Source organism: Cajanus cajan, chromosome 1, assembly GCF_000230855.2.
Source record: "Cajanus cajan strain Asha chromosome 1, NIPB_CcT2T_4, whole genome shotgun sequence".
NCBI lineage: Eukaryota > Viridiplantae > Streptophyta > Magnoliopsida > Fabales > Fabaceae > Cajanus > Cajanus cajan.
In genome coordinates this window covers 81,985,035-82,012,130 of record NC_138517.1, presented here as the reverse complement: position 1 = coordinate 82,012,130, position 27,096 = coordinate 81,985,035, and the positions used below count along the sequence as shown (strand labels likewise).

Here is a 27,096-nt window from a genome sequence, read left to right as displayed (position 1 = left end):
ATGTGAAAGTTACATGTAATATTAATAAATAGGTTTAATTAAATGATGTGACAAGTATATGTCTACATAATATTAAATAATAAGTGTGATAGCATTAAAAACATGTTAATTACAATATAAACGAAAGTGGATGTAAAAGAAAAATACTAAAATTATAAGTCTAGCATAGTTAACGGTAGTAGTTTTTTTTTTTTTTTTTTTTTTAACATATAGTTGGTCTATAAACATGTTTAGTAGAGCATAGTTAACAGAATTATAAGTCTAGCATAGTTAACAGTTAGTTGATATTTTTAATCTAAAAATATTTTAGAAATTAAACAGAATAAATTATTCCTAAAGTTTGATTTCCACAATAGTGATAATTACTCAATTTTCGCATAAAAAAGTATGACTTAGTTTGACGATATATGTATGATCACATTATAGTTTTCGTTAATGGGCCCGAATTTTAGAAAGTGAAATTACTTTACATCATGCAGTTACCTGAACAAAATAATTTTAATTTATTCATCTAATTATGATACTGAATCTAGTTTCTAAACAAGATCATGTGTCGTCCCACACACGATGAAATATTAATGCGTACAAAATTCAAAATATATTTTAAATATTATGGAAGCCAATTTATAACATATACTATAATAATTCCTATATAGTATATATATCAAGCCGACATCCCGTTACTTTGTATCATGAAACATATAAATATACAATGACAGAAATATGAATATTATTTATTTATTTTTCTTTGGTACAAGGAATATTGATTTTTTGTTGGTTGTATTTTTGCAAGGGTAATGAATGGATTATTTTGCAAGAAAATAGAGGACGGGGAGAGTGGAATCACACAAACAATGAATATGAATTGCAAGCCTCGTGATATATAAATATGTCAGATCATATATCATGAATCCATATCATGGTACAATGGGAAATTGGAAATGAGACTCCTGAATTTGTGAGTGTTGACTTTCACCTCTATTATTACACATCATGCTCTGCTAAAAGCTTCATTTCCATTTTCCATCTCAATCACATGCAATCAAGCTTTTTTGGCTTCATTGTCCTATTAAGTCCCTCGTCATTACTTCTTTTTATAAATGTCTTTATCACATTTTCATCACTAACTACTTGTTAATTAAACCACGCTTATCCGTACAATAATTTTTTTATGAAAAATAGTTCTTGTACTTCGAAGATCCATTATTCAAATACCATTTGAGTTCAAGCATTTTTAATTTGGGTTCGGTTCACAATATTAAGTATAATATATTATTTACGAAATTACGAGGTTTCTTTAGCATTTTTTTAAAAAGAATATTACGGAGTAGTACTTTTCAGCAATAATTAATTATTAATACATTTCACTTATTTCAAACATAAAAATTATTCACAGGTAAAAAATTTACGTTCACTTATTTCAAACAAAATTATTCACAGGTAGAAAATTTACGTAAATGACCAATAAAAGATGAATTCAATTGAACACTTAATCGTGACCTATTAAGTGATGAGAAATTTGATATAAAGTTGTGAAAAATGTAATATTACAGTGGTACGAGATAACTTGGAATCTTCAAAGCTTTAGATTGTCTTGGCATATTAAGGGGCTAGATGGATTACTCTAATTGGTGGTGGAGCCACTTATAAGGATTCAAATGCCCACATTTGCAAAATTGTGAGCAAAAATATAAATAAATTTATCAAGTATATTAATTATTGTAGATAGTAAAAAAGACAAAATTTTAAATATTAAATTTATATATACTTTAGTTTATAATTATTTAATATAATTTTGATATTAAATAGATAAATAAAATAAATTTATAATTGTTTATAATGAAATATGAAAATTTATAGAAAATTATATAATAAAGTATTAAAGAATTTGAATTTATATAATAATATAAGCAATCATATATTGATTTTACTAATCTTTCCCGTATAAATCCTCCCTGATTTTTATTTATTAGAATTTATATAATTAATTTAATAGTCCACAATTATATTTAAACTTTATTCTTTAGGTAAGAAACTCTAAGTTGTTTAAGAGAAATCTCATTTTCTTGATGAAGTTTGTTAAACAATCATGCATTAAGATCAATAATCAAAATTTGATTGATAAAGTTCATCCGAAATCCTCGATAATAAATGTTATCAACGTTTTACCTGAATTGTAAAACTAAAAGGATTTTTTAACCTTAGATAAAATTACAAAATCATGCTTTGGTCAAATCACACATTAAGTATAAAAATAATTAGCCGAATAAAAACAATATATTGAATGAGAAAATGAAAGATTACATGATTACAACAGTTGCATCAATCTCCAATAGTAGAGGACTTAACTACTCATAACTAAGGATTACAAAATAGAAGAAAGACCTTTGAACGATTTGTGATTACAAGAGTAACCTCATAACAATTCTCTCTAATCTCTCTAGAATTGTATTTTTAAAAGTAAGAATGAATACATAGACCTTTTAGAGATCTTATTTTTATGATATTTTCTGATTGACTTTTAGGTCAAGTATTCTCACTCAAAGAGCCTACCTGTGACTCGTTCTAAGCAAGTGTATGCATACTACAATGATGCTCTTGGTTTTGGCTTACTTAAAATGCTCAAGTAGTTCACTATGAGCGAGTTGGTGTGATCCTCCTCCAAGGGTGCTCTCTACTTTTGCTCACTTCAAACAATGATTTGGTTGTTCTGAGCGAATTTTGCTAGCTTAAAGCGATTTTCTATGTAGTTTAGAACTATGGTTTCCCTTTGAAATTTGTAACTTCCAAATTATTTATACTATTGTATCTCAACAAATAAAAACATTAAAAATATCTAATATTTAAATGATTAAATTCTATAAAATTGAAATTAACTCTTGACTAAGTGTTTTGTAATAGAAAAAATAAGATTTATAAGCATAAAATATATTAATAATTATCTAAATTAAATAAAATATGTATGCATATTTGATAATTATCAAACAACATAAAGGAGATACAATGTATGGAAAGAGAAGCTCCTTTACACTTATAAAGGTGAAATGAGGGTGTTTAATATTGAGATGGATAACTACTCAAATCAAGTGATTGCCTATTAAAAAAGTAAGACTCAATGTGAAAGTTAAAGGGTTGTGGAACCTTTAGGTGTGTACAGTTAAAGTGTAGTCAAAGGTCATTTTTTTTAAAGTATAGTCACCTTGGGAATGTGATATGTGTAAGGTGGTGTACTTGTGGAGCTTACGTTTTAGCTATGATGAAATACTTCTTGAGTGACATGTTCATGTGTGGCTAATATGACCATGATGTGAATTAATAGTTGAAATTGGTGCTTTCTACCATGTATCTTTGTTTTGAGTTCTACTTAAGTCGAGCTACTTGAGTGATTGGTTTGAGCTCTTGAACCATTCATTTTGTTTGATTTTTTAAGTGATCTCATCCCATAATAAAATTCAATTAGAAACTAAATATAAAAAATTTATATTTACATTTTATTGACATATGGCATATACCTAAATTTCGTCTAATTATTGAGATGTCAATACCTTAATAAAAATGAGCATTAAATTAATTTTGTTGGCCAAAATATACGATTTAAAATTTAGTAACAAAATTTTGTTTGATTGAGTTTGTTAATATCTCTATTTGTGTGTGCGTGTGCGTGTGTGTATATATATATATACATGTGTATGTATATATATAGGATGGATCCGTTTACTCTAAGAATAAGTCTACCTAAACGTACTTCATTCAATAATTCATGTTTTATATCAAATTTCAATGATCCAACCGTTGAATTTAAAGTTCTTAATGCATAGATCAAGTCTGCATATTTTAAAAAAATTTGAAAATCATTTGATACTTCATTTCATTAATTCAAATTGACAGATAATCATAAAATCATTTTATACATTGATTTAAATTAATGAAACGAAGTATCAAACGATTTTTAAATTTTTTAAGAATTTGCAAATTTGATGTATACATTAAGAATTTTAAATTCAACGGTTGGATCGTTAAAATTTGATATAAAACAGGAGTTATTGCACGGAATAAGTTTACTAAACTTACTCCTAGAGTAAATGAATCCTTCCTTATATATATATATATATATATATATATATATATATATATAGTTTAGGTACAAAGGGTACCAACCCATTTACAACCAACACAAAAAAAATATAAACACCTTTCTAGACTAATGTGGTTATTTTACATTTACTTGTATATTTCCAAGTAAATGACCAATAACCAAATTCATCAAAATAGAAATGTCAACTAAGTCACACACCTCCTAACCATGAGTTTACTCATGGTTGTCCTATTAGGTCTATATCATATGTATTTTCTACCAACTAAAGGAATGTCCTCAACTTGCATATCTACAATAAGCTCGTTAAACTCTTGACATTCCGTTGACTTTGAATGTCTTCTTCCATCCCTTTTTCTCTCCTATAGCTTATTAACACAATCATAGGAAGGAAAATCATAAGTGCTATGGATTGGTCTCCATTGCGCCACCAACTTAAACAACATCATTACATAAAACAAAAATATAAGGTTTCTTCAAATTAAGAATGTAGTATCCTACAACTCAATATTTATTGTGAAAAGCGTATTCATGACATCATGCTTCGCACCCATCATTTATTTGACTTAATTTTTGAAGACCTACCAATCCTAGATCACGATTAGCATGCATCGCTATGTGACTGACGTAGGACAAGTAACCGACTTTAACTCATCTTGCATCTTGCATCCTTTCTAATTACCTTGCCAGATGGCTTGTATTTTGTGGTAACTATCAACAACTTTTCTCACACATTTGACATGTATATAAGATATCATACACCTCTAATTCATAATTTAACCTTCATTAATTCTCGCTTACTTGCCTTGGTTTTTTACTTTATCATTTGAGTTTTTGCATGTGACGACTACCATGTTCCTCCTTTATAATTATTGTGCTACTATCATACTTTCTTTATCATTACACATCGAATACCACATTCACATAAAAGTTGTAACACTATATATGTTTTAGGCATTTTAATTAATTATACGTTATATATAATTAATTTTTGCTTTGTTGTAATTATTGTTATTTTAAAGCTTTGAGAGTCGAGGGCCCTCGAGATTTAAGTTGTTTATGAGGTGGTTTTAGTTAAAGTTAACTTGACTCGGCTTAAGAAATGGTATATAAGGATTTACTTAAGACATAAACTTCATAAGTTCATATCCTTAGATGAATTGTTAAGCATTATTATGTTATTCTTGGTTGAGGTGTTAAGCATCGATATGCTATACATGATTGTTTGATTTGATCTTTATATGCATTGACTTGGGGTTATGTGTATAGAAGATGTATGTTGAGGTGTTGATGCTAAGAATGTTGCGGGCATTAAAACCTGTTGATTGACTTAGGACTAGAGGATGAAGCGTTGTTTAGAAAGTTGAAGATCCCATATAAAGAATCTTGTTTTGGTGCTCTAGGAGGCCAATAGTTGAAAACTCTCATTGAATAGATATGAAGCTCTTGGAGTGGATATGCTGTGTTATTTAAACCGTGTTCTTAATGTGTAGTGCTAATCTGTGATGAAAATTGGTTGATGTGTGGAATTACGAGATGTTGATGTGTGTTGCTTAAGTTACCATTTAGACTACTTTATACTGAGTTGCTTGTGTTGATAAAGTTGAATGTTTTGTTAACAGGAGTTTATGTTGATTTTGTTGAGAAATTATATGTTGACCATGTTGAAAGTGTTATGAAATGTATGCGGCAAATGTGAAGAAATGATGATATACTCTGTTATTCTCCTATGTGTTGTATCTTGTATGTATGTTGAATTCTTTGAACTCTAGTTTATCTTTACATGTTTCCATGTGGTTGGATTGTGATGATCATACATGGTACGAGGACAAAATAGGGATATATATGAGATGTTGTTGAAGTGGAGGCCATTAGGTAGATGGTGGAGTGTCGCTTATGTTTTAGTGTTACTACCATGTAGTACTTTGTTTAAATAGTTGCTTGATCAATAACTTAAATTGCACAACTTACTTTTACTTGATTATTGTACCTATATTATATACAATTTGTGTACTCATTTTACTTTATATGCATGGTATATAGTACTCATTCATATATCAGTATGCATGCAGTCCTAAATCATTAGTCATTTATTTTATTATGTTACATGTTGATGAATCATTAAGTGTACATTATGACAAATCAATACAAAAGTGTCTATCATAATTATAAAAAAAATTTACTCGTTTAATTATATAACATAAATAAAGGTATTCAATATTCATATGTTCATTGATTATTAAATATCCAATTAAATTTGTTTGTTTTAATAATAAAACAAATTTAAACTTAGTTTTAAGACATTGAATATGATTTATAAACATAGCATCGGAACTCACGAGTAGATCATTTGTGTGGAATAATAAAATGTTAAGTTTATGGAAAGAAAAAAAAACTCAGTAAATTATTTTATGTATAAAAATATCATCACATAAATGTTTATATTAAACATTATTTTATTTAGTTATTTTTTTTTTATCTTCTACGATAACAATTATATTAAATGCTAAATTTGTAAAATCGAAAGTCATTTTAAGAATACAGATTCTATATATAGAAAAGATATAGTTATAAAAATCAATACGTCAAATTCAAATTCAATTTTTTTTAACAAAACAAGCTTAACTTTAAAGTCAACTCTTTTTTATCAATCAGTCAAAAATAGATTCTTGTTGACATAAAGTCAAACTTAAATGTTATGCTTTTTTAGCAAGTTAAACTTAAAATTGAAGTATTTCACATTTTTGTTTTTTGGTCAAATATTCTACCTGACTCGACACAAATAGAGAGGAATAAAATCCATTAGAATTACCGTTATAAGTAATGATGGGTGTAAATGGTTAAAAGAGCCGAAGGATAAATGGGCCGAAGGAGAAGCCCGTTATAACAGCAAGCATTACGATGAGGGCTAGTTGACAACTACTGTGGGCCCCCACTAACGGATTTGACGCACAGGTGGCTTCAGACTATTGTGGAATACGTTGGTCCTACAAGGATCGTCATGATGTGCTATTTTTTCCCTTAATTTTTTTAAAACTTAACTTTTTTTTTTTTCGTGCATGGAGAATCACCACCGATAATATAACTAATCTCATCACTACATTGGAGACATTTCAAAGGGTGAGATAGCTGGTCCGAAGATTTAACGCGACTGCATACATAAGATAGGATTCGAATCGCATAGATCAACCCTTACCGCTAAACCACACGTTTGGGGTTTCTAAAACTTAACTTTTATAATATCATGCAAAATTTGAACATAAAAGAAAATGTATTTTATGAGAATCCACGAGGCACAAAATTAACGGAGTTGAGGTCTGTTAATGGCGTTTGTTTGGAGGCAAAATGATAGAGGCATGTGGGGGCAACACCAAACATTATTTCATCAATGAATCTGACCCCACTTCAAACCACCTTTACTTAAAAAAAAAAAAAATTATTTTTATGATTATTATTTTTTTGGTGATCAGCATTTGAAATGTCCCTGTAGCTGATAAGTGAGAATTCAGATTACTTTGTTAAATTTTAGCTGTTGATAAAACTTAGCCACATGTCAACACTCCACACTTCTCTTCTCCATCCATCTATAATTATAAATTCTATATTTTTCATTTTACACTTTTTCATCTCCACAAATTTAAGTTTTTTCTTTAGCCAGTACGAGGGGTCTCAATCACTGTCATATATACTTTTCTAGTAATTCCACAAAACTTTTCTAGAATTTAATAACCACTAAACAGTTATAAATTATGTTTAAAGCGCCTATTTATTTATTAATTTATTTTAAAATTTATTAACTGTTACAATTTTTTTATAACTTTTAATAAAAAATAATAAGCATAATTTATTTTAAGTAAGGTAAAACCATTTTACAAAACTATATTAAAATAAAAATGTTATAAGTTTTTAATTAATGATTGTGGAATTCTTTGTCCTTTATATATGATCTGTCAGTTTCTCCGTGGCCTGTTTAATCTTGCGTGAGTGCTCAGATTGCTATTTTCTAACACTTGGCTATTTGTTTCAATTTTGTGAGATATTTTTACTTATTTTAAAAGAGCATTGATACCGAATTTTTGTCCGAAACTTCGTCTGAATAATTAAAATAATAATATTTTATAATAAATTTATTAAAAAATAATGATTTTATAATAAATTTACTAAAATATATTATTATTTTAATTATTCAGGACGAAATTTCAGATAAAAGTTTTGGAGGTTAAATCATTTTTCATTTTAAAAATATTACTTCACTACCTCGATAAGGCTATAACATGATACATACTAAACATCACACCTTCATACATGTCATCATATTAAAAAAATGTTATTAAATTAAATTTAAAGATTAAAATCAATGCAAATTAGGCTAGTGGAATTGATTATTCTTTTGTAAACCACATTTTGAATCAGCATTAAGAGAACCTTTTGTATTTAATGTCTAACTATGTTTTTAAAATGTAGAGAAATAAATAAATAAATTAATTAAAGAATAAAGGTGTGCAAATTTTACACAACTGTCGCTAGAAACTTGTTACTAAAACAATGATTTAGGTTTATTATTTATGATGTCTTTTCATTATCATCATCATTTTTTTTACAAAACTTATATGTCTATTTATCGACTACGATGTAATAAAGATGAATCCCTTAAGGAAAGAATAGGAAACAATATTGACATTATAAATTTTTATTATATTCATTATTTGATGTACTTGAAATAAATTAATAAATAATTATATAATATATGCAAATAATAAAATTATCCTATAAAAATTAATGGCAATGGTGAAATTGCGAAAAAACATTGTCAACAATAATAATAATCATAGCATTGATAAATAGAGATAATAATAATAATAATAATAATAATAATAATAATAATAATAATAATAATAAAATAATAATATTAATATTAATAGTGAGATAAGGATAATAATATTTATAATGAATGTACATTTAGTGTTACATGATAAAAATTATAACATGTAGTGACAAAATAACAATGAAAATAAGTTAAATATGATAATATTATATAAAAAGAAATGGTAGGTAATGAAAAATATGTTTAATTTTGATCCCATGTTTTAGGAAGTCAAAATTTAAAAAGTATAATCCACCCAACCTTGTGGTTAGAGTTAGTTTCAAATCTCTTACAACTAAAATCAAACTACTCTCTCGTGGAAGATCATTCACTAATTTCATATAAGTTTATTTTCTTTTTAAAAAAATGATCAATTGAAATGAGTATTTTGATACAATGAACAAAAAGATAAGATAAAAGATTAGTTCAAAAAGTGAATCATGACCTAAACAATGCAAGTTGACACTCTAAATAGCTCATTTTAAAGGATTTCATCATATATATATATATATATATATATATATATATATATATATATATAAAATTTTAACCACACTTATTAATTTTACTTTTAATCTTACCATATACCTTCTACTTTTAAAATCCACATATAATTTTTTAGCTTTATATATTAGGTACTTTTTTTATGCACTGTCATATCTTAGATGTCCATTTTTTTTATTATATACGATTCGAACTCATTCGAATCGTTTACAATTAGTTTTCAAAAAATTTCAATTATTAAAATTAATTTTTTCATCCCAAGTTTCTTCCAATAATTGGTTGGAATGTAGAAAAAGTATAATCTGACATTAATTTGTATAAATAGATAAAAATAAGAAATATATGAATATTAAAATAAAAATTGCTTTGGTATCGTGCTTTTTTTTTTCCCACCAAAATATTTCATAAATTTTTTCGTTGTTAATTTATATAAATCAATGTCATGTTAGACCTCTACATTGCTTATTGGAAAGTATATGGTCTAAGAGATTTATTTTGTCAAAAAAGAACTAAACATATGAATAGTTAGAATTATGAGAACTAAAATAGCATAAGTATGAATATGAAAAGTGGAATGAAGTCTAACGAGTTAGTTAAGCTGATTATTCAAGCACATCAACTATCTTTTCCTTTCTCTATTATAGAAGTTACAATTTTATTAATTCCAGTCTTTAGGGTTTATTTTAATCAATTAAAAATTAAAGCTTTGTATTAGGAAAGGCCACATTTGTTATACTTTATATCTTTTATATATTACATACTTTTTTTCTAATAAAAGCTTTCACTTTTTGTTGGCTGATGATGTTAGCAAAATAGTAATAATATCTTATCCAAATCTTCAAAAATTAAAAAAAAAATGTCATTTTTGTATTTAAAAGTAACAAACAAAGATACTTTCTTAAACTAGACATATCCTAAATTTCCTTTTAGAAAAAAAAATGTAAGTCCAGTATTGAGCAGAAAAAACTCATTATAAAAGACGAGACTAATGAATTTAAAATCAAATTTAAATATCCACTGTGTAGGTATATGTTTGTTTAATTAGTTCGTAGAGATTTTTGAAAATTATCAAGTCTTTATTAAATTTTGACAAAAAAAGTTATTTTGTATAATAATGTACATAATCATTTAGTAATAAAATATTATATATTATAAACTTGTTAACAATATAAAACTACCAAATAAATTTGTTAACAATATAAAACTGGTTACACACAGTAGCATTAAAGTCTTTAAATTTTATCTATAAGTTATAGTAACTTGTATTTTTAATCAAATTATTTAAATTTTAAATCATGATTTTGTGTATAAAATAAATTATGTTGAGAGAAAAACATTGATTTCCAATTAATGGAGATTACTTCTAACAGTAAATATTTTATATCAATATTATTATTAAAAAAAATTAATTTTGAAAACAACCAACCGAGAAAGATCATGTAATTAGTGTTCCCTTCCCGTTTGGTGCAAATTAACATTATAAAGAATGATAGTAGTCTTGATTACACCTACTCCAGACATGAGAAAAGACAAAGGTATTGGAATTTAGCTCTTGATACAAAGTAAACATATCTTTCAGATTTTTTTCTCCATAAAAATATTATAACTGAACAATACAAATAATAAAAAAAATGAAATTGAATTGTCAATTCCAGGCAGCCTGTCAGTTTGTCACTAACACTTTATATAGATGATGATTATTGCTGGTCCTAAGAGGGTTCAGTACTTAAGTACCTCAATCTTAACTTAATTAATTTAGATAGATTTCATACGCAATGGACATAACTCAACTTCTAATCTCTTTCCTTTGTCTCCCTCCCTCCACTCAATTAGGTACACATAGAGCAAATAGAGAACACGGGAAACATTTCAAAACTTAACACCATTGATCTTGCAAGTGATTAGGATAATCCTCAACTTTTGAGTGAGTTGTAAAGGCACATGTAATATAATTAATGAGTAAATTACATTAATCTGGTATCTAAACTTTCGGCTCTCTAGTAGTTGAATCAAAATAATTTCACGCTGTGTTTCCAAGAAGTTTCCAAGAACCCTTTTATCTTAGATTGTGCTTCGCGTGTGGTACTTGCCTTGTGAACTTTTCCCCTTTTATCTATAGAGTCATCTTCATAATATAAAATATCGTGATATAATTTAGTTTATTAAGTAGTAATGTGTATGAATTTATGATATTAGAGTTCGACTCTTACTTTTTTTTATAAAAAAATTATAAATTTTTAAAATCAATTTAAGCTATCGGTCTCTTCCCGCAATTAATTTTGAATATTTTTTATGAGAGATTTTTTTTTTTTTTTTTTACCACGAGTGATTATTTTTAATGAGATTTTTCTTCTAAACTCGTACTCAAACTGTTCCGGTATACCTAAAAGTCTCACATCGCTTAGGAATCGAGGCTAAGGATAGTTTATAAACACCATTTTTCCTTAACCTACTAAGGCGCCTTTTAAAGGACAAAATCGTGACGGCTCAACGAGCCAAAGCGGACAATACCTCAGATGCGCTGACCCTAACGATGTCAGCGGACTTACGGGGGCTTGTTCCGGCTTAGGAGTCGAGACTAAGGGTAGTTTATAAACACCCTTCCTTCTTAACCCACCGAGATGTCTTTTAAAGGACAAAATCGTGACAGCCCAACGAGTCAAAGCAGACAATACCTCGGATGCGGTGACCCTAACGATGACAACGAACTTACGGTAGGAAGCCAAACAAACTTAAAATACTCGGATGCGGTGACCCTAACGATGACAACGAACTTACGGTAGGAAGCCAAACAAACTTAAAATACTGGTTAAAAAATATTTATTTTAATTTAACATAATTATCTATTAATTTTTTTAACTTATGACAAAACAATTCCGATAGGTTGTGTTATCAAACCAACAGAGGAATCACCATTTATAAAGTACTCATAAGCCACATCGATTACTTTAGTTACAAAAATTGCAGTAAGGTTATAATAATAAAAACATGCAATTTGTTATTTAGTATGTGTTTGTTATGATAAGTTTCATTTTTTTTGGTAACTAATAAATTACATTTTATCTTTGTAGTTTAACATTTTGTTATTCAATACCAATTTCTTCCCTCCATTTTGCACTTCGTGGTTGCCAAAAGCTCAAATATATATGTAAAGGACTAGTTCATCCACCATTTATGATGTTAAAGCTTGGGATGGGGAGAAAATAAGATATCTTTCAGATTCTATGGAATTAAAGGAGATAACTATTATGCTATATATGTTTGATTCGGAGGAAAGAAAATAAAAAGGAAAAAAAATGAATAACAATGTTTTTTTTTTTAATTGAAGAGAAAATAGAAAGAAAGAGAAAGAAAAAGACTTTACATAGACAAATTTCAAATTTTTTCTTTCCTTCCATTTAAACTGATTTTTTTTTTCTCTCCTTCCTACTACTTTCTTTTCCTCGTTCCAAACAGGCAGTTAGTGTGAGATCTAGTTATGCATTTATCCTTTTATTTTTCCAAGTAGAATGTGATATTGTGGATGTTGATTGTTGAGAACTATCTTGATCAGAAGCAAACCGAGGAAGGAGGTATTTTAGGTGCACGAGGATAATGTAAGTAAGTTTATTCATTGTTAGTTGATACTTTTGTTATTTGATAGAGTTAAATTCACATTATTGATATTTTAGAGTGGTAACTATTTTGACACTCCAACAATATTTTTATTGTTGCTTTTTATACACGATGAGATACAAAACAAAAGGAGAACAATATTGTTTAATAAAACATGGCACAAGTAAAATAATATAAATTTTTACTATAATATCTTTTTTAATATTAATTATCTTAATATAATTTATAATATTATTATATTATAAAATAATATATATTGTTGTATAATTTTACATTGTTGTAAAGTTTCCTTGTTTTCAAACTATGAATAAACAAGAATAATGGAAACACATGTGAATATAATTATTAAGAGAATAGGACAAAGAGGAAAGAGAGATCCGCAAAAGATAAAAGACATGTAAAGATATGCTAGTCTTTTGAATAGTTTGTATTTGAGACAAAAAGTTGTCTTATATTTTTGAGTGGTAAAACTGAAACTTTTGTATTGAATATATTTATTTAATTTGTATTATTCTCGATGAAACATGAAATAAAGATAGTTGTGTTGTTATGTACGGTAGATTCTGGAACATCATACGAAGAAATGATTCAAGTGAAAATATTGATGTTGGTGGATTGAAGGTTGAGATCAAAGAAAAACAAAAAAGAATTTGAAGCTATCCTTATGAGGAAGATAAAAGAGACAAAATAGAGAGAAGCGAATTCTTGAGAGAGATTCATATATGGGAGGAATGACTACCTTACCGAGATTCAACAACTACTGCTGGAAATCCCACTTGTAATTTTGACAACTTGAGTTGTATTGACTTGGTATAGTAACAAGGATGTAATTGGGTTTGATTTGAGATGTAATTAGCTTTGTTTATACGATAGATTTTGGCACCTTGTTAATGTAATTATATTTGATTTAACTTATTTTCTTACCTCTGCAATTCTTAAAATTACCATTCAAATGTTTATTATGGGAATAACAACGAGAAATTAGAAACAAAACTAAGTCGTTAAAATGTCAAATAATGATTTGAGTATGGCATAGTACAAAGATGCATAATCTGTCCACAACAAAAAGCACCACCAAATTTCAAATAAAAAGAGCAGTAAAATTGCACGGATCTATCCTTTCTAATTTACTTTGAAATTTGGTTTTTATGCTCAATGTTGCAAATTTCAGATGTGATGGGAACATCAAAAGTTCTGCCGAGGTTGGAGAGAGATGGATTATCACAGTTGTCAGGTGATGTTCCATAACATGGTAAGTGGAACAGTCCAAAAAGCAAAAATAAATAAACATGACAAGTGAAAGAACAATCTTTGCATGTAGAGGAACCCCTCAAAACCAAAAGATAAACCATGGCATGCTGTGTCTTCAAGAGAAAAAACCCGTCCTTTTCAGTTTCACACATTCAAAGCTTGAGTGACTCAGTCAATGGAACACATCACTCAAGATGCCAATTTGGTGCAAAAGAAAAGAAATGAAAGATAATTGAAGCAGAAAGCATCAACAAGAATTGAATGCTTGTGCTCATTTTATTACCTTCCAAATCATCACAACTAGTCACCATATAGGACACATGCATATACCAATACCATGCCCCCCAAGATGCTTATTAAAAGTGTTATGGACCCAACCCAAACCCATGTTGGTGAAACATAAAATAGGTCATGTGCATGGTTCAATAAAATCCAATAAACATTTATGAGTCACAAAATTTTCAATTTGTTTAACTTAATACATGCTTACCAAGTCACGTACTGTATCAGCATTCTCCGTGGCTGTATCTACTTGTATGAATGTAAGCAAGAGAAAGAAGGTGAGAGATGTTTTTTCGTGTACATTTAAATTTTTACAAAGAACCAAAATCATAGAGCATCAATTGATTTGTCACAGACACAGCCAGCAACAAAAGATCCTTCCCCTTGACCCATTTCCAAGCCCACCACGTTTGATCGTCTACGTCTTATACTAGCTGTAGTGTAGTCACCCCAAAAAGTAGAAATCAATATTTGATAATGCAATCATAATTCGTTGAATCTTATGTTTCCCACTTTCATATCTTTCACGCACTAATAGATTTTAATCCTTTATCAATATTTTCTTGTTTGCATTTGTGAAAATGTTACTATATATTATATAAATGTTATTTTGTAACACTTTTTAAAAAAATGTCATTATAGATAGAGTAACATTTTTTATTTTAATATTATTCTTTCCAATTATTTTCAAAATTAAAGTTTCATATCGAGTAAAAAAACTTTACATAAGTTATTTTGCAATATTTTTTTGAAAAATTATTATAATTGCTTCTAAAATCAAATTCCCACATCGAGTAAAAAAAATAATTTCTCTTATATCTAATTATAACCCATAATTAAAGTCTCACATCGAATAGATTAATGACTCATAAAGAGTATATATACTCATATAGTTATATTTAAAATAAATGAAATTTGGTATTCTATATAATTAGTGGAGACATATCAATATAATAATTGATAGTAATATTTAAATTAAAATTAATTATTATTTTATAAGATTAACAAAATCTTGGCAACATCATTAAAATGTTACAAAAAAAATTATTAAAATGTTACAAAAATACTATTTTGATAACATTTGAAAAATGTTACTTAATTATGTATAAATGTTGCTAATTTGTTAAGCAACATATTATCAAATATTACTAAAAGTCTTTAACAACATTGACTATATATAACATTTGATAATATGTTACTAAAACAAATTAGCAATATTTATACATAATTAAGTAACATTTTTCAAATGTTACTAAATACCATTTGTGTTGTAGTGACATAACCTTCTAGAGCATGCCACTTGGGCTTATCTCCGGTTTTCAAGATGAATGTAGATTTGAGTTGTTCAGCATTAAGGTTCAGATTGTTATGGCAAACACACGTCTTCTGAATTTTTTTGAACAATCGTGCAATGAAAACCAGAAGATTGAAGTATGATTTGTTCGAGATTTTTGCCATTAAAGTTGAGTCCAACTCAAACAAATATTCACATGTTTAAATTTAATTATCATACCTACACTATGGTACTGCCCGGCAATGATTAGACTATACATTTTTTTATATCAAATATTATACTAAGTTTGATTTTAGCATTTTGTCGTAAAATACTTATTTTATTTATCGAGATTCTCTAAGGTTAATCATGTATGATCCAAGGAAAGAGTGAACAAAGATCAATCAAAGGAGACCCCTTTTATTCACTAGCTTATAAAATTGTTTCAAACTTTGCTTGTTTGCAATAACGCTTTACAAGTTAGTGAGTTACGACGAGACAAGACAATGGCTAGATCCTAAAACGCCACACCTTATTAAATCCTGAAACAAACGCGTAAAATTATAATTACAATATTATAAAATATTAAATGAACTTAAATACTCTCTCACATCTTTATTATAAGATATATTTAACCAAATCACATATAATAATATAGGTATAATATGTTACTTGATTTTATTAGGTTTATAAAACAAAATTTTGATTTACCAATTTTACTTTTTTTATTTAAGATTAAATTTTTATGGAAGATGAAGATATTATCCCATATCAAAGCTTATATACCAATATTAACAAAAATTAAAAATGTCAATTGGAGAGAACTTAAAAAGAAAGAGAGAAAAATACATATTCTTATAATTTTTAACAAGGACAAACAAAGAAAAAGTAATTTAACATTTTCTAGAAATTATAAGATGTCTTATAAAAAGAACTAAAAATTTCTTTTAAATTATGTTTTATAATAAGGATCAGAGGGGTACAACGACTTATTTAAGTATTATAATGACAAATTAATTTTTAGTTATCAAGTGTTATCAGGTTTAAGATGTTGCATAGATCGGTGTGGAAATATCTATTAACTTGTCGATATTTAATCTTTGTCGAGAAAATAGATTGATTACTATTAATAAAGTCTCTTTTGTCAATTATATTTTTTTTTCATCCATTATATTCAAATTCAAGAACTTTCTTAAGGAAACAGATTCATATCTACTCAAACCAACATTTTAATATAAGAATTTTTCATTTAAATAAAATGAAAAGATTTCAAATACAAAGAATTCAAAAGTTCTTTGTTTCAAATACTCTATCTACGATTTTTGTGTGAATAAAAATTTAGGTGAGTGCAGACTTGGTGGCTTACCTTAACAAAATTCAAGGATCAAAAACCAATTACAAAACTACTTACAGAATACTTTCTTTTGCGATATGAACTGGACTGCCTTGCACACTTTTTTTCCTCTTTCACACTTCTCTCCCTCTGCCTCCTTGTCTCTCTTCCACCCTTCTCTCTAGGTATATATATGGATTAATAAAAAAAAATTGTGATAAGATACAAACTTACACTTTTATTAATAAAAAAGTTACCGCTATTTACTTCTTTTTTTTTTTTTTTAATTATCAAACAATATTTTCATTGTCACAATAATTGTACTTAATATTTAATTTTGTAGTTATTAATTTAAAATAGAATATTTCCTTCTACTTATTAGGCACTGTACAAAGTATTTGAAATTAAAAATAAAAAAAAACATTCAATGGAACTCAAAACTATTAAATCTTCGTACCATGCTACCAAAACTAGCTGTAATTGGCGTAGACGATCAAATATATTTCCATAGCTATTGAATTTTGGTGAAATATGGATTTAATTTTTATGAAATGCTTCTTGCTCATGCACTAGACTTGCATAAAAGTGTCTTGAATAAGAAAAAGCATTTGATTCTATACTTGAAATTTGGAAATAAACTTTGGAATAAAATGATTTTTACTTAAATAGAAGACAATATAATATGCACCTTAATTTTAACAAGAAATAAGAGGAGAATAACTTGAAAGTATACATGAGAGATGTCAGACCAAATATTTAAAATTTCAAATTTGAAATATTAAAGATCAATATTACAAAATGTTAAAAAAAATTATGCAAATGTCAAGATATAAGTTGGATGGTTAAAATGACAAAATCGTAAGACATTATTTCCCTAGTCCCATAATAAGTATTATGTTAGAAGATAAATTTTGTTCCAAAATAAATGTCTTATTAACTTTTTAATGTAAAATTAATTGTCTCTTTTTCATTTTCCTAAAAACAGAGAGAATTTGGTATTGATGGCACTTGAAGTTTGAATAACAATATTTTTGAATATATATATATATATAAGATCCACCAGATCTCCAACGAATGACATGGTGGAAGATGACATTCAAATGACGAACAATGACCAACAAAAGTGAGGAACAACACAGCACGACCGAACCCACTCTAATACCAACGTGAAGTTTGAAAAGTTTGAATGAGAAAATTTTTGGGATGGTTCACCACCTCCAGTTCTATATATACGTGTGAGAGAGAGAGGGAGAGAGAGAGAGAATAAAAAAGAAGGAACATTATACAATCAAGAAAATATAAAAATGCAAAATACATAAATCTAACAATGGGCTAAACTCTTCCAATGCAATAAGTCCATCTAAATTCTTTGGGAGTGAATGTTAAACTTCAAAAGAATAAAAGATTAATAACAACAATATGAATATTAAGATAAATCATGAATGTATGAACACAGATAAAAGTCAAAATACAAAATAAATCTATACAAATACAATTCAGGGCAACACATGTTAAAGAAATTGACAATTGATTTCGGTGGTTTGAACACATGCAAAAAGGGCACTAAAAGCATTAGTAAGAATGATAGATTGTACGATTACAAATGTTGAAAGGCATCTCTTGAAAATTTAGTCTTTAACTGAGCTTAGTTGCGTTATGCCATCCACCTAATGAGATAAAACTTTTGTTATTACCTTTTGCTTCTATACAGTTCAGTTGCTTTATGCAATCCATCTTAAGATAGAGCTTTTGTTATTACTTATTGCTTCTATACTAGCGCTATACGGAAATAACTCAATAACCATTATGAAGCAATGTCGGAATGGTTGTCATGAAAATAAATTGCCGATATTGAATGCAACTTGGGAGTTGATCAATTAAGCTCGTCAACCAACTCAAGAACCATTAGCCGGTATATTTCAAAAGTAAACACAAAATCCCTAGCTAGTCTCAAATCAAATACATTATTGAAAGAGCACAAAAACAATATGAATTGCCACGGTCAAAACAAGGACCTCATACAATGCCTAAGCCTGTGCTTCAAGCTCCAAGAGTAGAGTGTGACTAACTGCATTAGATCCTGGGCCAGAGAATTGAATTGGACCTACAATGAAAAAAATCATCATGAGCAACAAACTTAAGTCATAGTGCAGAGAACTCCAATTAGTCCAGTTCAACATAAAAGTAAATTTAAACCAATAGCACTTTTCTGGTCAACTTGAATGCAAATATTAACAAAGCAAATAAACAGGACTTCAGTGAAGACAGCGGAAACAATAGAAGAAATAATAGTCAGTATATAACATACCTGGACTGACGTAGCAATTTTTCAAGGCCCATTCATCCCGCAAGGAGGCAAACTTTTTGAAGGGTGCCCCTGAATGATAGAACATTAAATATATTTACTCAGTATCCAAGATAATTGGAGCTGATACTAGAAGTTAAAGCTAAGATTGTTTTAGTATCAAATATTGCAAAATCTATATTTTAAATAATGGGCAGTCTTAAAATCCAGGTATTAATGCCTGGGTGACCAAGTATGTAACGGGGTTGAGTGAGAAATAACACAAGTTAATCTTTTTTTACCACATTTGAACCTATGAAATGAATTATTTTATCCTCCTTTCCATTTCATATTTCCATTTTTCTGGCTCAGAATGGGTGAAAAACGCAGTTCTTACTACGTTAGCGGAGTATTGGGCCTAAATCATTTAAGTTACAATGAATATATTTATATACCTTCAAGCTCCACCATCGCCTTCTTGATCACTGGCTTGAATTTACCTGCAAAGAAAATTACACATTCATAAACAGCAGAACAATACACAAAGCATTCATATAAATGCAACATATACACTTTCCGTGACTTATATAACCAGTCTACCAGTGGTTGTCAAAGCTAAAAAAAATGTCAATAGAGTCCAAAAATACGCAAGAGAAAATATTAATAACTTAAAATGCATTTTGATTCAATTATGTTGGACTCAAGAAAATAAAAACACTGAATTCTTAATATGAACAGAAATAATATAATTTTTAGGTCAGATTTGAGTAAAAACGCAGGGCTTCCCCTAACAAAGAGATTCCTCCTTCAAAACATATATGGAATAACAATCTGAAACCTTAATTCCCGTTCATTTGTAAAACAACTTGTATATTACCATAACTGTCACACAATATCCTATAACTGCCTAATCCGAAATTAATATGAAAATAACTTCCTAGTAACCCTTATACATAATTATAAGGGCTTAAATCAGATTTTTGCCTATCAAATTACAGAAGTACCAAAACTAGAGGTGGCAAAACAGGTCGCTGCCTTCTGGCCTGTCAAAAATTGGTGGGACAGGCTAGGTATTCTAACCTGCTATTCCATCAACCCACCTGACTCATCCCACCTAGATCGCCAGTCCAGCAGGCCGGCCTGCCTATTTTATTTTAAATTTTTTTGTTTATTTATTATTTTTAATGAAATTTTAATTAAGTTACTTCAAATTTATTCTGTGTATAATTTGTGATTTGATTTGCAACAAATCTATTGTGCATTTAATTTTTTTTATTATATATAAAATTTGATATTTTTTGTACAATAAATTTGTTACAAGAGCTATGAATATTATTATAATTACATATCTATTTTATTATGCAACAAATTTGATATTTGTTGTGCAATGCATTAAATTAATTCAGTTGTAATTTGATATTTTTTTTATTATTTAGATACATTGATTTACGTAAGTCTTTTAGATATTGAGAAAAAAATGTGACAGAAGAATAATCAAAAAGTAAATATATAAACTTTTTTTTTACCAAGGAGTATGACCCATTTTCGTCTAGCAAACCGACCTAGTTTGACCCATTTTCGGCAGGCCAACGGAAGGCCAGGCTTAAATAGGTCAAACTAACCCATTTTGTCATCCTTAAGCAAAATAGGGTATGCATGAACACTAATTCAGTGAATAGGAATTGGGGGTAAAGCATAAGTTCCCATAGATCAAAATGTGTACCATGCCTCCTTTCCACATCCATCAGTGAAGTAAGTGCAGTTCCACCAACAGTCCATTCTTCTACTGGAGCACATAAATTCGCAACCTGATCAAAATGCCAGCAAATTCAAGAACTAAGTTGGTAACATCAACATCACAAAACAAGCACAAATTTCAAAGTACAATCAATTATCAACACCAATCTACAAGAGATATTTAAATAGATATCAAAAGATCAAGGCATGTATAGAAGCACAAACTGATGATATTAGTCCAGTCTTTCCACTATGAAGGAGTGCTCCAGCACCATAACCCAGAGCATAGCAATAAGTAGCATCAAAATTTGTAGGCAAACCACATCTCCCTTCATATCTGCATATTATAAATGTGTTGGTAACTACAAACTCTAACATATAAAGTCAAATTGATATAAAAGATCACACATAAAGAGTATATGATGAAGAGAAATTTTAATCCAAGGACAATAAAAGCATGTCCCTGGGGACTTTTACTTTTTTTTTTTTTTTTTTTTGCTTCACGGCAATATGCATTGGAATTTACTAGTCAAAATAATAATATTAAAAAATAGATAAAATACCCAAAAAAGTGGGACTGTCCTCTAAATTCGCCTCTGTATTTGCCTACTTGCTTTCTCTTCTCCAACTCGGTTTCAACCATTTGAATAAGCATTTTCTCTGTTTCTATCTTGGCAACCTATTGGAAATATAAGCAAGGTTAACAATGATGCCGATTCAAATTGCATACAGGAGCCAAATAAACACAGCAAGATAGCACTATAACAGCGTTAGGCACCTGAACATTTCCATGTGGATCTCTTTCAAGCATCAATTGTTCTTGAATTGCTTGAGGTAAAAGTTCAAAAAGTTTCAATGATTGATCAGTGAGTTTCTTCTTCCATAATCCACCCTCGTCCACAATATCATGGGCAAGAATTTCATTTAGTTCTGCAATAAGATGTTGGACCTACAAATACCATATTATCAAGTATAAATGTGTATCATCAGAAGTGTTTTGATATTGACTGTACATGAACAGCACCAATACATAAGTACAGAGAAAAACACTGGTAAATAAATTCTTTATGAGCAGAGTGATAGATGATACCTCAGGTATAAAATCAATTAGACCTTCAGGGATAAGAATGACACCGTAGTTATAATTAACTTCAGCTCTTTTACAAATAACATCTACGATATAGTCTGTGACATTTTTCAATGTCAGCTTCTTTGCAGCAACCTGAAATGTGTATTTATGGGTTAATCAAATTTTGTTAAAGGGCTTGTTTCCAATTATCAAACTTTAATCATAAGATTAACATGGAAACATTTTTTATTGATTTCATCAACCCCTAGCATGTATGAACAATAGATAAAATGATCAAATATATGAGGAACCTCTTCTCCGATAATAGTAATGTTTGGATGAGTTTGTAAAGCACATTCAAGCGTAATGTGTGAAGCCGCACGCCCCATAAGCCGCACAACTGCAGACAGATGATCATAGGTCTTATTGTTTGACATCCCGTGGAACAATAATGAACAGACACATAAATATAGATAGAGAGAGAGAGCTGTAGGCTGGTTAAAGAATGATGCCAGATGTCTACATATAAATTGAAGCATCAATTATGTTATGAACATCACATTTTATTTAGGTATCTTGTTTGAATGCAAACTTAAAAAAGCTTTTAAGAGTTTCTTTACAGGAGGAAGAAAAAAAAAGCTTTTTCCAATTGAGAAGCTCTAAGAAACACTTCTAGCTTGTAAGAATCTCCAAAAAGTGAAGAGCAAAATAATTTAAGAGAATCAGACGTATGAAAACCACATAACATAAAGGTTGACATAAGGCAATGATGAGGAATGAACAAGCCCTTTTTCGCCAAAAAGTAAAATGGGTGATGCTATAGAAACAAAAGGGTGACAATAAGAATAGACAATTGACAATGTTTAGCTTAAATTAAATGAAAGTGATGAAGACTGAAGAGAAAGACAAATGTCATGAGTAATTTGTAAGCATATGCCTCTTTTAGGTACTGGAAAATTAGTTTAGTGTCTTGATGGCTGTATCAATCTAAAGAAAAAGAATTAAAAATATGAACTTGGATATTCAGATGATACACAATAAGAACAGATAACAGCAGCAGTTTTAAAGTGCAATATGTTTAAAAAGTGAAGCCGTTTATGTCATAAGAAGAGAGAAAGCAATGGATGCAGCAGAGAATAGTAACAGAAATCAATGTCCAATGTGGTGCATTAAACATTGGTATCTACAACTCTCAAAGGCTTTAGTCTTGAACGGCTATACATGTTACAATTATACACCTAAAAATTTCTCAATTTTATGAACTTACAATGATAATATTTTCCAGTTGATCGGGCATCTATCATAACATTGCCAATCATTTCCGCATATATCTGCATTACATTAACATTAAAATGTGAAAATAGTCAGGCGATGTAATCATGCAGTGTGTGTAAAAGAGTAAGACTATATAACAACAATTGGCAATGAGAAAACATTCATTACAAAATGTGTAAACGTATTTCTAGGATAGTGTTTATAAATATCACAATGCTATTGCCAATTGCAATCACTTATAAACCAAGCATAAGTAGAGTGGAGAGCATATCTTCATCCACCTTGCAAGCTGTATCAAACCCAAAACTTGTGGGAACTTCCTTGCATTTCAAATCACCATCGATGGTTTTAGGGCATCCAATTACACGTGTTTTCAAATTTTTGCTCCTGCGTGAATCCATATTAAAGCTTAGAATCGAACAAAAAAGAGCACTTTACATATTCAAAAATAGAAATGTCCTCTTCATATGTATATGTTTATACTATATACTATTACTATCAACTATTAACATTATAGATGGGCTGATAAAAGAGACCTTGAAGGTAAATTACAAACCAACATGAAAATATCATTTCATTAACAAAGCTTTCTAGAACATAGATTATACCAAAATAAAATTCAGCTAAGACAAACCTGAAGTTCTCAGCAAGGAGGCACGCATTGGTGTTTGAGTCATCACCACCAATAACAACAAGCCCATCCAAGTCTAGCTTCTGTGCTGTTTCTTCCGCTTGCTTAAACTACACCGTGTAAGTAAACTAAATTATTCTTTAGACTTATATATTATATAAGATATATGAGCTCGATTGAATCAATCGAATAATAAACATGCAGCCTCACAAAACTCACCTGCTCTGGAGTTTCAATCTTGTCCCTCCCACTGCAAATCATGTCAAAGCCACCCTGCCAACAGAAATGGTTATTATTAGATGTCAAAATATTGTGATCATTGATTATAAAAAAATAGTAATGTTATTCTGATAACAAATTATGACGAGTTTCTTTACACTCCTTTTTCTTTCTCTCTCTCTCTATCACATCATTATCCCACGCAGAATTTGATTGGGTGCAGTCAATTTTGAAAACATTCAATCAAGGTATTAATGACCGTTGGATGAAGATCAGAGATCTCAGATTTCAAAATATGTGTTCTAAAGCTGATTTACGAAGATAAAATATGAGTCGTCCGATCTTCATCAGATGATTCTGAGTTACTGACCAAGTGAGCGAATGTAAAATTGACTGCGTCCGAATCCATCCCACATTTCTCCTCCTATATCTCTCCCTTGCGTAGATTTTTTTTTTTTTTGTATGAACAGCATTGCTAACAAAAAGTGGCAACAACATTTATGTATGATAATATCAAACCTCAAATGCATCACGCTTAGACGGCATCAAGAATCACGATACGAAAATGATTAAATTAATAAAATAATATTCTAAACAAGAAAACAAAGTCGGTTCAACCAACAAATAAAAGATGTGAAAGCTAGCAAACATAAAAATCACACACATCTCCAAAAACTCGCAGCAGAAAAAATAAAACAAAAACAAACCTGATTTCTATAAGGATAAATATAATCAGAGTTGAGTTCAACGTATTTGCACTTCATGATGCCAGCAGGTCCACCTCTGAAGCCGTACAACGTGCTTCCTTTTGCGCGCTCTTGCAGGTAATCTGATACGCGTAAAGCAACGAGAATAGTTATCAAAACTCAAAAGAAGAAGAAAAAAAACACGTTCCAACGAATCTGACAGAAAACGCGCGTTACCGTAGATTCCAGAAATGACATTGTGGCCTCCGGGAGCCTGGCCTCCAGACAAAACCACGCCGATCTTGAGCTTTTGCTGCGGCTGCGCCGCGCCGGACTCGCTTGGCGCCAATGCCGCGGAAGGTTGTCCGAACAAATGCGGAAAGAGCTTCGCGATCTCGTCTGCACGTGCGCACCACGCGCGTTGAGAATGGCAGAGAGTAACGGATCGAAAGGAGTGAGGGAGAGTTACCTGGATTTCCGGCGGCGGAGCTCCGGGGACCGTCGACAATGGTGAAGGAATGTTTGAGGACGGAGGGGAGAGAGAGCGCGTGGTCGACGCGCTTCTTTTGGACCTCACTGTAGACGGAGGCGAGGCGTCCGGTGAGGGGACCGGAGGGGAGGGTACCGTTAGGTACGGTTGCAGAAGGTGCCATTTGCGGAGAGAGTGAGTGTGAAAAGCGTGCGTGAATCTAGAAATGTTTGAAACAGTGGAGAAGTAGGTTTGAAAAGGGCACCTAAAAAGACTTGAATATACCCATCCGCCGCTTTTGTAGTTCTACCTTGTAAGTTGTAACAACAATTTCTTTCCTTTGATTCAAAAAACAAAAAATCAATTAATTTCCGACTCGCAAATTTTATTTAATTAAAAGGATTTTATTTTTAAACCAATGAATTAAACAGTATCAAATATCTAAAATTTAAAAAAATAAAATAAATAAACACGTGTTAAAGACTTACAATCAGTCACACATTATTCAATTAATTGAGCTCAACTTTCTTGGTAATTTGTAAAAAGTCATTTATGTTAAGAAAAAAAATTAAGAAATGTTTTGTTAATAGCTTGAACTTTCATCCTCTTATTCGATACTAAAGTTGTTAAGGTGAATCACTTACTCTGATTTAATCCATTGCAAGTTGTAAATAAGATGGATTAATCAAATTCAAACCATTTTTGAGTAAATTTATATCAGATGAATTTAGTTTGATCCATCGTGATTTAGTCGATTAAACTAATTGGATCAGTTAAAATAAAAATAACAAAAATTATTAATTGAACTTAATAAAAAAATATTATTATAATCTTGTATCTTAAAATTATGATTATGTTAATAAAAAAATTGCTAAAAAAAGTAAATATCAAGTATTATTAGTTAAATCAATTTATAATATCAAATAATATCTTACTGGTCACATAAAATATTAATAAAAAATAAAATAAATTTACTAATAAATATTATCATTCACAATTAATATATTCATTTAATAATATAAATATATAGTTATATAAATTAATATTTTAGAATGAAAAAAAAAAAAGTTATATCGTGAGTGAATCAACCCACCATAAATTAATTATGATGAACTAACTCAGAAATGAATTGATCTAATTTTTTTATTTTTTTTCAATAGATCAAATTTTTCTGACCAAATCCAACTCGAACATACCGTGTGAATTTATATGATTTTTTTTTTGTACATAACTAATTTAAAGATAGTATACTTTTCCTATTCGTATTATGTGATGTTTTCAAACTTGAATTCGTCATTTAATTATAAGTAAAATTGCAGTAAAATTTATAGTAATTAATTAAAAATTAAATAATATGAGATTAGAATAATAAAAAAATACCATAAAGGATTATATTACATGTCACGATCCATTTTCCATAACTTCAAACCAATTCTTTTAGAGCAAAATTATTCTTAAAAATTAATTATTTTTGTCTAAATACCTATTTAATCTTTATAATTTCGTAAACT

The 27,096-nt window shown here is 29.1% G+C and overlaps 1 protein-coding gene across 1 annotated transcript; it reads right to left on the bottom strand.

The window, feature by feature from the left end:
- Window positions 1–19,066: 19,066 nt before the first annotated feature.
- LOC109804407 (pyrophosphate--fructose 6-phosphate 1-phosphotransferase subunit beta) lies at window positions 19,067–25,861 on the bottom strand. The gene is made up of 16 exons (XM_020366225.3): window positions 25,586–25,861; window positions 25,354–25,515; window positions 25,138–25,259; window positions 24,431–24,484; window positions 24,215–24,321; window positions 23,862–23,967; window positions 23,573–23,636; window positions 22,617–22,705; window positions 22,327–22,458; window positions 22,015–22,185; window positions 21,800–21,915; window positions 21,462–21,573; window positions 21,223–21,307; window positions 19,955–19,999; window positions 19,524–19,592; window positions 19,067–19,319 (listed from the first exon to the last, which is right to left on the bottom strand). Exons 1-16 carry the CDS (start codon window positions 25,767–25,769, stop codon window positions 19,243–19,245), a joined length of 1,695 nt encoding a protein of 564 aa, XP_020221814.1. The 5' UTR covers window positions 25,770–25,861; the 3' UTR covers window positions 19,067–19,242.
- Window positions 25,862–27,096: the final 1,235 nt, after the last annotated feature.

Excerpts from the sequence above, each read along its gene's own strand:
- LOC109804407 (XM_020366225.3), bottom strand. The coding sequence starts at position 25,769 with ATGGCACCTTCTGCAACCGTACCTAACGGTACCCTCCCCTCCGGTCCC. Across the intron at positions 22,186-22,326 it reads TAATTGATTTTATACCTGAG|GTCCAACATCTTATTGCAGA; the intron begins GTATCATCTATC and ends TGGTATTTGTAG. Across the intron at positions 19,593-19,954 it reads GGCGATGGTGGAGCTTGAAG|GGGCACCCTTCAAAAAGTTT; the intron begins GTATATAAATAT and ends TCTATCATTCAG.